This window comes from Monoraphidium neglectum (genome assembly GCF_000611645.1).
Source record: "Monoraphidium neglectum strain SAG 48.87 unplaced genomic scaffold scaffold00963, whole genome shotgun sequence".
NCBI lineage: Eukaryota > Viridiplantae > Chlorophyta > Chlorophyceae > Sphaeropleales > Selenastraceae > Monoraphidium > Monoraphidium neglectum.
Window position 1 is genome coordinate 214 of NW_014012665.1, and position 12,134 is coordinate 12,347.

Genomic DNA, 12,134 nt, shown 5'->3' on the forward strand with positions numbered 1-12,134 from the left:
GGGCCACGGCGGCGCCCTCGCCGGCGGAGATCTGCAGGGGGCGGGCGGGGGTGCGACAGGCGAAGATTCAGGGGTGGGAGAGGTGATAGCTGCAAATGTGGGGGATTTGTGTGTTGGAGCGAGAGGGTTTAAGAGGATGCGTGAGAGCCCGAGGAGAGGGGACGTTGGAGCATGAGTATGGAAGGGGGCCGCGGGGGCTGCACCAGCGTTCGCCCCTGAGCCACGTGCCCCCAGCAACTGCTGGAGCCACGGTCGGCCCCGTTTTGCATGGCGCGCTCCCAACATGACCGCAACACACACCTCAAACTCGATCTCCGCGCCCTCGCTGCGCCCGATCCAATTCCGCTGCATCTCCTTGATCGAGTCGGCCCAGTCGAGATCGTCCAGGTCCTCCAGCAGCCTGTCCGCGTAGGCCGTGATCTTGAGCATCCACTGCTTCATGGGCAGGCGCACGACAGGGTGGCTGCCGCGCTCGCTCTTGCCGTCGATCACCTGGGGTCCAGGGGCAGCCGGTCAAAGGTGGCGGGGGGTGGGACTGCTGATGCTGGGCGAAGCCTTATAGGCGAATCCAACTCCGGCCTGCCTGCCGGCACACCAGCTGCTGGCACCACAGGCCGGCGCCCTCCGCAGCCCACACGGCCCGTCCCCCGCCCCCCTCCGCCACCTCGTGTGCCCCCTAGCCTGCGCGCGGCCGCGCCGCCCGGCTGGGCCCCGGGGTGCTCGCAGCGGGCCGCGGCTACGTGCGGGCTGCGGCGGCGGCGCCGAGGCCGCGGGGGCGACGCACCTCCTCGTTGGCCAGGACGGTGCCCAGCGCGGGGCACCAGTTCACAGGGACCTCGGCCTGGTAGGCCAGGCCCTTCTTGAACAGCTGCAGGAAGATCCACTGGGTCCACCTGGGAAGGGGGCAAGCGCGCATGGGTGCGGGGGCATGGGAGCCAGCCGGCCGCTTTTGGCTGCTTGCCGCACTCCCTGCCGCCCTCCATGCAACAAGGAGCCTCTAAGGAGGGCCACAGGCTTCCGCCGACAATCCATCTCGGCCGTCGGGCCGCCGCCGCCGCCGCCGCTCCTGGCTCAAAAAATAGTCCAGGAGGGCAGCGGGCTGCGACCCGCTGCTGCCACTCGCCCCAGCGGGCGCCGCGCAGGCGTGGGTCAACGCGGTCAACAACCCACTTGTAGTAATCGGCGTCAGTCGTCGACACCTCGCGCTGCCAGTCGTAGCTGAAACCCAGCATCTTCAGCTGCTGCCTGAACCGTGCCACGTTGCGCGCCGTCGTCTCGGCGGGGTGTGTGCCGGTCTGGATGGCGTACTGCTCCGCCGGCAGGCCAAACGCGTCCCAGCCCATGGGATGCAGCACGTTGAAGCCGCGCATGCGCTTGTAGCGCGCCAGAATATCAGTGGCTGTGTAGCCCTCGGGGTGGCCCACGTGCAGCCCCGCACCGCTGGGGGAGGTTGCAGGAGGCAGTCGCATTCAGGGAGTGCGCGCAAAGGCGCACGGGTAGGGGGGATCGCCTGCTCAACAAGCTGCTCGCGGAAGGTTTGTGCTCAGCAAGGGCGTTTGCCCCCTCTGCTGGCAGGCATGGGCCCAATTGCATCAGCGCATGCCTGTAGCGCAATCATGCTGGTATGACGCGACTTGCTCTTGCTCATGGGCTCGAATGCGCTGTTGCGCCACACGCGCTGTGCACAAACGGCGGCGGCGCAGTGAGCCCGCACATTGCCCACTCCATGCCAGCCGCCTATGCAAAATCGCACCTAGGATACGGGAACATATCAAGGACATAGTACTTGGGCTTGGACGTGTCCACCTCCTCTGGCGTCCTGAATGTCTGGTTCGCCTCCCAGTGCTCCTGCCATTTGCGCTCAATTTCTGGAAAAGGATATGCTGTTGATATTTTCTGCTCGCTGGTGTCCTCCACCAAGCTCGCAGCGGGCTGGGTGGTGGCATCGACCACGGACGCCTTGCCCACGGTCGCCCACCGCCTTGGCACTCCAACGCTCCGCGCGCCAACGAGTGTGGGCCTGATAAGACGCGATACACTGCGGCCTAGCATCGCCATCGGCGTTCCCTGCACGCGTCTGGTTGGCGTCGCAAAGCGCTGCTGCAACATCGTGTCGGTCACCGGGGCGCGGCACGATGCATGCAGTGTGCCGGCGTTGTGCTTAAGGACACATGCAACTATCAAAAGTGACAGTAGCAGGGCTGCGCAGCCTGGTTGCTCGTTCTGTGCTGTTGGTGTTGTCTGCCCGTTTGACTGCCCTGTTGACCGATGCATGCTGCAACTCTGCTGCAGGACACAACATCATGCCTGAGCTTCCCATGTGGAATAGACATGCGTCAGAGAGGGGAGCTTCCCATGTACCTCTCTGGTATAGTGCTGTTGTTGGTTCCGGGCATGTGATGTACGGCTGGTTCTTTGGGGGCCTGCTGGGCCGGGTAAGAGGTCTACCCGCACATCTCCGCAAGGGATGCTTCGGTGCAGGAAGGGGGTAGAAACCCGAGAAAATTTGATGTGTGTCATGATGGGCTGTCTTCAATTGGTATCAGACAACTTCCCAGCTGCGACCCAACCTCGCCGCTCAAGTTGACCCACTAAGCGTGGTCAAGCCATGTGTTGGACGTGGCCAAGCCATGTGTATGCACATCACATGCCACCACCTCTTCTGCCCTCGCACAGTAAGCAGGCCCACCGTTGAGTGCCCTGGACCAGCTTGATGCATGCTGATTAAAGCCAAGGTGAAACAGTGCAGGCTCGAGCCTGGTGTCACTGATCTCACTGCTGTCACGCAGTAAGTGGTCACCAGCAACAGCTGACGACGTATCGTTTCGCAAAAAGGTGATGCAACGCGCCTGACCGTACCGCTCTCATATCTTTCTGCTAACTGCATACAGTAGCCCCGGAGCTGCTGCCTTTGGACCCATCTACACAGCGAGCCATTCGCTCTGGCCAGAGCGCACTACAAGCAGCCGATTGCCGTGCTACGCGTGGCATTCAACAGGGCACGGGGCCGTGAGCGGGAGGCGCAGCAATGCAGACGATCTCACAGCCTGGCTTGTGCCGCGCTAGGTGAGAGGCGCAGCTGTGGAGAGGCGCATTGGGCCACGCAATCCCCACGATTTGTTGTGCTGTGAACGGCGAGGCTGGCGGTTTGGCACACAGCTTGCATGCTTTGCCAGAACGCGACACGCCCAACTTGACGCCGCCGCATGCGCCCTGCGGCGCAGGGGCCTGCCCAGCCTTGCCACCAGACAGGCCTCTAGTGTTTGCCGGGTTCATGCCAACAGCAGCCGCTCCACCGGTCACACCAGTAGTAGCAGCAGCAGCATCAGCAGCAGCACTGGCCGTGTAGCCGCAAACAGCAGCAGACGCGGGCGGGCGGCTTTAGTGTGCCGTGCGGCGGACGACCGGCAGCCCAACGTGGGCAAGGGTGCAGCGGAGCTGGGCAGCCGGTTCAACCCAGTGTACCTCGCCATTGTCGGTGCGTCTCGGCAGCTGGCTGATGCATGGTAGCGGCTGCAATGGTGACCAGTGCGTGCGTGCGCTTTTGGTCCGTTCCTCTCGCACTGTTGTGCGGCTCATGGGTGGCTCCTCGTGCCACGAACAAGTCTTTCTTGCATCGAGAGCTGACCGGCACACGCCTGGGTGGTACTATCTCAGTTGGCTCCGCCCCTGACACCTTGCGATGGGCCTCACACAACGTCCCCACCCACCTGCCTGCTCGCCCCGTCGCCCAGGCGTTTACGCGGGCCTGCTGGTGCTGCGCAACCCCTACATCTACGCCGTGCTCACCGTCCTCACGGTGCTGCCCCAGAACTCAAATGTCACCAGCCTGAACAACCTGGTGCTGCTCTTCTACGAGTCCGGCCTGTTCACCAGCTTCGCCGAGGCGGTGACGTGCGTCCGGCTGGTGACGTGGCTGTCCATGGGCTTCATGGTGCTGAGCTTCAGCCTGGTGTATGCGTGATGATGTTACGTGGCGCATGTGAGCCACCGCCGCCAGCAGCAGCAGCAGCAGCAGCAGCAGGGGCGTTGCTGGCCACGTGGCGTATTGGGGCGCGGCATGCCGCAGCTGATTGTCATTGAGCAGGGCGCCGCCTGGTCGCCACTTCTAGTTGTACTGGAAACCCATGTAATGCATGCAATTGTCCATGAACAAGCCGCACCTGCACCTGCGCTGCGGATGAGCCAGTTGGGACGCTGATGCGTACGCACAATACGACCGGGTGTTTGCATGCTTTGCCGGGTGTATGATCTAACGTCATGGCATGCGCATGCCTTGGATACAGCACGAGCGTCTGGAGCAGCCACCATGCGCACGTCGCACCTCTCAACTAGCTGGGCAGGGAGATGTGTGCTTCAGAGTTGGTTGCCACACCGGGTTTCGGCGCAACATGGCGCAGCAGCAATGTGTGGATAACCCAGTGCAGCATTGCAATCTGTTATGCATGCACACTGTTTCTGCATAAGCTACATCCGCAGTTTCTCCCTACCATCATGTGACCCCCGCATGCGCATCGAAGCACTGCGTTAGACGCGCGCCCAGATCACCCCTGAGCTCACCAAGTCGTGGATTCACGGCCTTGCCTAGCACCATGGCGTTCTCTTCAAGGTCTCAGAAGCCTTTGACGCCGCAATTGCGACCAGATCGTGCGCTCGCATGTGGTCAAACCGCAATGAGACGGCCCAGACTCCGCCCCGCTTCAATTTAGAGCGAGCAACCAACACAATCGTTCCCTTTCAGTCCACCTGAAAGAACCCAAGCCACCTCAAGCAGTCAACCTGCAACTCCACAGATCATCGCGTGGCAACACGACGCTGGTCTCCTGCGATCGACCTCGCCACCACCATGGCCTTCCACGATCTTCTCTTCAGTGGCTTTGGCCACTACACCGCCGGCAACCCCTGCTTTGACGAGCACGCTGCCCTGTGCACCCCCATCACTCCTGCGGAGCCCAGCAGCACCGCATTGTTTGCCTCTGACAGCGATCGCCTTGATGCTGAGGGCGCAGTGTACCCCACAGACCTGTTTGGGGCCAGCAGCAACACCGCCGCGCACGTCGCCATGGGCTCGCTGCCGCTGCCCAGGTCGTCCTCGTCCGCCGCACCCTCTCAGCAGGTGCCCTCCTGCGGCGTCGCCGACACGCCCGGCGGCCCCAGCGGCGGCGACGACTTCCAGAGCGAGGAGGACCTGGCCTACTTCAACGAGCGCCACCGCGCGTGGCTGCTGAACGCCGGCTTCAGCGACGACGAGCTGTGCTACGATGGCCGCGGCCTGCTGCTGGGGCCGGCCGCGACTGCGTGCGGGGTCGTGGATGAGCAGGACGCCATCAGTGCGGAGGCTGGTGTGTACGACGAGGAGTTTTCTGCCGACATCGACGCCGCGTTCAAGGCAGAGTTTGCCAGCCACACGTCAGCCGCCCTCGCGCCCAGCCCGCAGCCTTTCACCTTTGCGCTGCCGCCCTGCAACAGCCTGCAGCTGCTCCTTGAGCCCAACGGATTCTTGTCTGACTTCCTGGGCTGCAGCCTTGACCTGGAGCTCTCTACATCGGCATTTGTGGTGGTGGCAGACGAGCAGGCGACCATCAGCGCCGCCCCGGGTGTCGCTCCCAGCTACACCTGCCCCTATGCACCGTCTGCTGACTTTGCCTTTGCCAGCACCTCCGCCGCGTCTGCCTGCTTCATTCGCGATGACATCTTCGCCGCCGCTAGCCGCAGCCGTGACAGCGGCGCTGGCAGTGGCAGCGACTCCGGCATCAGCATCAGCAGCGACAGCTTCAGCACCAGCAGCAGTGACACCAGCAACAGCGGCAGCAGCAGCAGTGACACCAGCGACAGCGGCCGCAGCGGCAGGAGCAGCGACACTAGCGACAGTGGCGGCAGTAGCGGTAGGGGCAGCGGCGGCGGCAGCGGCAGCGGCAGCGGCAGCGGCAGCGGCGGGGGCGGCGGCAGCGGCGGGGGCTGCGGCAGCGGTGGCGGCAGCGGCGGTGGCAGCGGCGGCAGCGGCAGCAGCGGCGGCAGCGGCTGCAGCGGCGGCAGCGCAGCGACCGCTGGCTCGCCTTCCTGCGGTGGCATGTCTGTCGTGGCCCCCATCGCAGCGTGCAGCCAGGCCAGCTGCGGCGTGCTGGAGCCCATTGCGGCGCGGACGCGCCGCAGGCTGCGTGTGCGCACTGCAGCGGCGCAGCCCGTCTCAGCGCGGACGCGGTCTAAGGGCAGGACGGCCAGTGCTGCGGCGTGAAGGAGAGCGGCCTGACTGTTGGACAAGTGCAGCCCCCAAAAGGTGTGGGCCAGCTCATCGGTCCTGCCTGCACGCCCATTCGCACCCGTACTAATGTGGGTTAGCACAGCAGCTCAGCAGGCAAGATACAGCACAGGTCAAGATCCACCCTCCGATGCTTAGTGACTCAACCTGCAACATGTGCTGTCCCTGCCTGCTTCTGTCGCAGGCAACCCACCGCAGTTCAAAGCTGCGGTGGAGGGGTGATCAGAGTTGCCTGTTTGTGCAGCACACTGGCTTGCTTGGTCAATCTGCATGATCAACCCATCTAGCCTGCAGAAAAGTTGCCATTGAACATGCACCAAAGCAGGCGGGCAAGCCGAGGTCATGCCTCCGCGCGTCTGGCGCATGGCGTAACTGGCAGTGATAGCCCCATCCGCCTTATCCCCTCTTGCCTGGCTGGTTCCTGAATAGTGTTCCCTTGCCCTAGCACAGATACTGCAAACACAAGCACGAGCTCTATCGCTGTAATTACAGATCTAGGGTGTCCAGGCTCAAGGTGGCCGCCGCAGCGATGCACAGCATTTTCAACAACGGCGCGCAGCCCTGCGGCGCACATCCAGTGCTGCCCGACCACGTTACGGGGGCTGGGGCCAGCCTGCTGGCCTCCCTGCTGTGAGGCTGCAGTTGGCGAGACGCTCGCCTCACACATCACAGCCCGGCTGCGTGCCGCGCGGGCCAGCCACAATTGTCACAAGGAGGCCGGCCGCCCTGGCCATTTGATACTCTTCACTCTGACAGACCATCGCGCGCCTCGGCACTGGTGCCCCGGGCCTATACGTAGCCCATCGCCTTCTTGTAAGCGATCTCTTCGCTCCACGTGACCTTGTCGCGGCTCCAGTCCCCGCTGCTGGTGCGCTGGTGCAGCTGGCGCTTGCGCGGCCGCGACGGTTGCGAGTTGGGCAGCAGCTCTGCGGGTGCATCGGGAGGCAGGGCATGATTCACCTGAGAACATAGGCATGTTCACATACACAGGCAAGGCCGCGGCAAGCTTCCCCGCCTCGCATCAGTTCCTGTGCCCAGCCGAGCCATGGATGATGGCTTTCCCAGTCGCTGCTGCTGCGGCCGCCGCTGTTATCATGCCGCACGCGCGGCTGACCCGTGTGATGCTGCTGCTGCGCTTGCATCTTTCCGTTTGAGCACAACCAGAATGTGCCCCTCCCCCTGGCCCCTCCCCCCGAACCACAAGCCGCCCATCGAGGACCCCAGCGGCGCCGCCCTCCACGCCCTTGCTGCCGTCCAAGCAAGCACCCTCACCGACGCCCTTGAATATGTCGTCCAGGGGGCAGCTGGTCTGCTTAGCGCCAAACAGCTTGTCCGGGTCCACGTGCTGCTGGCGCCGCAGGCAGTCGCCCAGGTTGTGGCTGCGCGCCCAGTCAGGGATGGGCTTGCCGGAGCGGTCGGGGGTCGCCTCCTCGTCGTCCCTAGGTTGAGGGATTGTGGATAGTTAATGGAAGGGGTGGGGGTGTCGTGGTGCCCTGGCAGAGTGCGGGGTCGTCGGATCCAACAGGGCCTAGCAACAGGAGTTCATCATTGGATAAGGCCGGGGGCTCAACATCGGCAGTGCGGTGGGAGTGCTGGGCGGGGCAATAGCTTGCATAACTGCAAAGGTGAGTTTGACGGGTGGAGCACCGCGCCCCGGCTGGCCCACACCTGTATGGCGAGATCTCATAGTTGTGCGGGTTTGGCAGGGCCATCTTTGGCGTCCGCTTGGAGCCCATGTTGACGTAGGGTGAGCTCTTGAGCATCTCGATGTTGTGGCGCTCCTGGTACGTTTGAGAGAGAGAGAGAGAGAGAGAGAGAGTGTGTGTGTGTGTGTGTGTGTGTGTGTGTGTGTGTGTGTGTGTTCAAGGTGCTTCGCAGAGGTGGTGGTGATGGTGGCGAGGCTGCAAGGAGAAGGCGGCAGGCAGGTTTGCAACCAGACAAGGTCCAGGCAGCCACGTCTCAGGCAGCACACCCCATGGCTCCATGGTTAGGCCGGCCGTCAAGCAGCAGCACCCGGGAAAGGGCTGTCCTTGCCAGGTGCAGCAGCTAGTCCTTGGACCAGAGAGCGCCCCACCTGCTCCGACACCGGCTGCGCGGCGGGCGTCTTGTGGATGGTGGGCGGCGGCATGAGCCCCTTGTCCGCCGCCAGCTGCTGCCCGCTGCCGCTGCCGCCCGCGCCCGCATGCACGGGAGCCAGCACTTGAACCTGTTGCGGGTGCATGGGTAGGTGGGTCCATGGGTGGGCGTGCAGCACGCCCGATGCCGCCAGGGCCTGAAGTGCACGGTCTTGGTGGGCAAGGGGCGCATGCATGCATGCATGCATGCAGGGACCCCAGGCTGCAGCAGCCGAGCCTTGTTCCCTGCCCTCGTGAAACTGAACCACGCATGGTGCGCGACAGGCGCCAGATGGCTGCCAGCTGGCGGGCCTAGCCGCACCCGCATCGGCGAGCCCTGCTCCCCCGGCCCGCCCGGCGTGTGCGGGCGCGAGCTTGGCAGCGCCGCCGCCGCCGGCGTCACTGCTGCGCTGCCCCCTGTCGCTGCCGTAGCTGCCGCCTTTGCATTGGGCGCCTTGGCGCCGAATGCGTCGGAGTGGTCCTGCAGGTGTTGGGGGTTGCAGCCGGGGCGCACCGGCGTTCATCGCCCGTGTGCCTGCTTGTCCTCCGCAGGTCTGATGCAGCTCACTTTGCTGCAGCCCAGCTTGCCAGAGGTAGCAGAGCAGCAGAGTGACCTGGCACCCCGCATCTTGCAATACGCACTTACCTTGGCCATGGCGTGCTGCGTGGTTGGCTTGCCGCCGGCTGCCCCGCCGCCCGGCGCCCCTAGGCGTGGGCCGTTCGCCCCCCCGCCGATGCCGCCGCCTCCGCCCGCGGCCCCCGCCATCTGCTGCCGCCTCTGTGCCATGCGCTCTTCCTTGGCGCGCTGCTTCTCCTCCAGCTCGGCGCGGCGCCGCGCCTCGTCGTCGCGCCGCTTCGCCTCCACGCGCCGCTGGCGCTCCTCGCGCTCCTGCTTGTCCAGCGCCCTGGGCGAGGCGTTAGGTTACGCCATCAGCGTGCTCTCACACAACTGCATGCGATGAGCTCAGGAGACCAGCAGCACACATCATGGGTACGAGCCGGCAGCGCGCTGCCCCCGTTAAATAGGCTGAACCGCCTTCTTTTGTTTCAGGTCAGCTGCTGCCGGCCACCCATATCCCAGAGCCAACAATCATCGCCTGTGGCCCTCACTTTTTCGCCGCCTCCGCGTCCCGCTCCGCCCTGCGTTTAGCCGCCTCCTTGTCTGGCACCGGCCGCCTCGCGCCCTCGTCCTCGGCCACCTTGGGCGCCGCCACCGGCACGCGGACCGCGCCGCCCGAGCCGGACCCCGCCTGGCCCGCCGCAACCTTCTCCACCGCAGCCACCCTGGACGCGGCCACCGCGCCTGCTGGCGTCCTCTGCGTGCTGGCCACGGCGGCGCCGCTGACATCGCCCTCACCCGCTGGCGCCTCGGCGGCGACGGGCACGCGGCCAGCCTTGGGCTTTGCAGCCGCGGCCGGCGCACACGGCGCCTCGGGGACGGGCTCTCCTGTGGCGGCGGCGGCGGCGGCTGCGGCGGCGGCGCCCTCGCGCTGGCGCGCCTTGTCGGCGAGGCGCGCCTCCTCCGCCTTCTTCGCGGCTTGGGCGGCTTCCAGGGCTTTCACCTGGGAGGGGACAAGATCCAGGTGAGAGCGCAGGATTTATGCAATTTGCATGCTTTGTGTGTGTGTGTGTGTGTGTGTGTGTGTGTGTGTGTGTGTGTGTGTTTGTGGTGTGTGAGGGTGTCCGTGAGCTTGCATTGAGTGTGGGTATGCTCGCGCGTGTGTGGACGTGTTTGTATGTGTATGTGTGTGTGTGTGTGTGTGTCTGTGTGTGTCTCTGTGTGTGTATATGTATGTGCACGCATATGTGTTTGTGCATGTTAACGAGCGATCGTGTACGTGCGTCTGTATGTATGTGCATGCGTGCGCCAGCGCGTCCGCATGCACACACTCATTGTTTGGCTGCGGCCCATCAGGCCTCACGGGACGATGCCCCGCTCGCGGCAAACTGTCCCAAGCACCTGGCCTGCAGAACGGTAGCAGTGCAGCCCATGCGTGTCCATGGCCACGCACCTTGACTTTGGCCTTGCCGGCGGCGATGGAGGGGGACGCCTGTTTTGACTGCATGAAGCTGGGCAGGAAGGACCGGAAGCCAGACACCAGGTTGGACGCCGCCCCACCCGCCCTCGGCGCGGCCGGGACCGCTGCTGCCGCTGCTGCTGCCTCTGCCGCCGCCGCCCGCTCGCCGGCCGCCGCACCGCCCGGCGTGTCGCGGGCGTCCGCCGCCGTCGTGGGCGCGACGGGGGCTTCGCTTTGGAGGGGGCCCTTGGCGGCGCTGCGCAGGACCCTGCCGCCTGCCGCAGGCGGCGCGGCTGCGGCCGCCGCCGGGAGGGGCGTGCACTCTGGAGTGCCGGAGCCCTCACCCGCAGCTTGCGTGCTGGAGGCGGGTGTCTGCTGCGCAGCAGCTGACGGCGCCCGTGCGCTCTGCCGGGCCCGCGGTGTCCGGGCAGGGAGGGGCGCCGGCACGAGCACGTCAGGCTGGGGTGCAAGCGGCCCCTGCACAAGACCAAAGGAGATCTCCCGGCCAGCACCGCGCCCCCTCGGCTGCTGCGCGTCCTCGTCGCGCTCCAGATCTGGGGCCTGTGCTGATCCGCCCTGCTGCTGCTCGTCTGCCTGCGTCGGCCCGGCATCTGGGCTCCCCAGTGGCGCTGGCTGGAGGCCCGCGCCAAACGACAAGGACTTGGCGTCCCGCCCCACACCGCCGCGCGCTCCGCTGCCGGCGCCCGCCGCCGCTGCCTCTGCCGATCCCGCTTCCGCGGGTGCCGCTGCTCCTGGAGCTGCCGCCGCCGGCGAAGCGGCGGTCGCTGCTGCGGCGGGACTTGCCTTCTGGGCCGGCACAGCTTCGGCGATGCCTGGCGCCGCCAGCAGCTGGCTTGCTGCCCTGCTGCGGCGCTGCGCGCCGGCACCCATCAGCCGTGGCGTCGCAGAGCCCTCAGCACCATGGGTCTGCTGTGAAGCCAAAAGCTGGACTCCAGGGGGCGATGCCAGAAGTACGTGTTCGGGTGAGGAGGGCTGGATACCGCCCTCACGCGCCTCTTCCATCCCTAACGTGTGCTGCTGGGCGTCAAGCTGCGGCTGCTGCTGGTCTTCCTCAGGGCGGTGCTCGTTCTCCTCCTCCTGCTGCTGCTGCTGCTCGTGCTGCTGTTCGTGCTGCTGTTCGTGCTGCTGTTCGTGCTGCTGTTCGTGCTGCTGAACGGCGGAAGCACGCGGGATGCGCAGCACCCTGCCGGGCTTGTTAGCCTTCGGCGGCCCGGGCGAGCCGCTGGGAGCGCTCGTGCTGCTGCCGTGGCGCCGTGACGATGTGCGCCAGGGGGCCGGTGCGGCCTCCGCCTCAGCTGCAGGGGCCACGACGCGTTCGTCATCCGCCTCGGACAATGACGTGCGCCTGTGGTGCGTCAGCTGCTGTTGCTCGCCAGCGGCGGAGGGGTCCTCCTCAGCGATGATGTCCAGTGCCGCTAGCTGCGGCTGCATCTTGGCGCGGGACCGCGTTGCCCTGCCGCTGGTGCGTGCAGGCGGCGGCTGCACCCGCTGGCGGGCGCGCCCGCTGCGGCGGGGGGCTGGCTGCGCTGCCACCGGCTGCTCTTTCTGCTGGTGCTTCGACGCGCCCGTACCCGGCTGTCCGTCATCGCCAGCTGGCTGCTGCTGTCGCCGATCTGACTCCTCCTGCTGCTGCTCTTGCTGCTGCTGCTGCTGCTGCTGCTGCTGCTGCTGCTGCTGCTCGGCGGCAGGGGATGTTGCGCCGTCAGCACCGTCCGTCTGCAT

At 65.8% G+C, this 12,134-nt stretch overlaps 4 protein-coding genes across 4 annotated transcripts; 2 read left to right on the forward strand and 2 right to left on the reverse strand.

The window, feature by feature from the left end:
* Window positions 1–300: 300 nt before the first annotated feature.
* On the reverse strand, window positions 301–1,469 carry MNEG_6105 (leucyl-tRNA synthetase; the record flags this gene model as incomplete). The annotated part of the gene is made up of 3 exons (XM_014045417.1): window positions 301–492; window positions 785–893; window positions 1,171–1,469. Coding segments are annotated over 3 exons (600 nt in total), but the record flags the coding sequence as incomplete, so codon positions are not given.
* A 2,049-nt stretch (window positions 1,470–3,518) lies between these two features.
* On the forward strand, window positions 3,519–3,964 carry MNEG_6106 (hypothetical protein; the record flags this gene model as incomplete). Its single annotated transcript, XM_014045418.1, has 2 exons — window positions 3,519–3,528; window positions 3,735–3,964. 2 exons carry the CDS (start codon window positions 3,519–3,521, stop codon window positions 3,962–3,964), a joined length of 240 nt encoding a protein of 79 aa, XP_013900872.1.
* An 882-nt stretch (window positions 3,965–4,846) lies between these two features.
* Window positions 4,847–6,235, forward strand: MNEG_6107 (hypothetical protein; the record flags this gene model as incomplete). The annotated part of the gene is made up of 1 exon (XM_014045419.1): window positions 4,847–6,235. The coding sequence occupies one exon, from the start codon at window positions 4,847–4,849 to the stop codon at window positions 6,233–6,235; it is 1,389 nt and encodes a 462-aa protein (XP_013900873.1).
* An 813-nt stretch (window positions 6,236–7,048) lies between these two features.
* Window positions 7,049–12,134, reverse strand: MNEG_6108 (hypothetical protein; the record flags this gene model as incomplete). The annotated part of the gene is made up of 8 exons (XM_014045420.1): window positions 7,049–7,185; window positions 7,532–7,698; window positions 7,928–8,040; window positions 8,334–8,465; window positions 8,696–8,854; window positions 9,020–9,278; window positions 9,484–9,935; window positions 10,386–12,134. 8 exons carry the CDS (start codon window positions 12,132–12,134, stop codon window positions 7,049–7,051), a joined length of 3,168 nt encoding a protein of 1,055 aa, XP_013900874.1.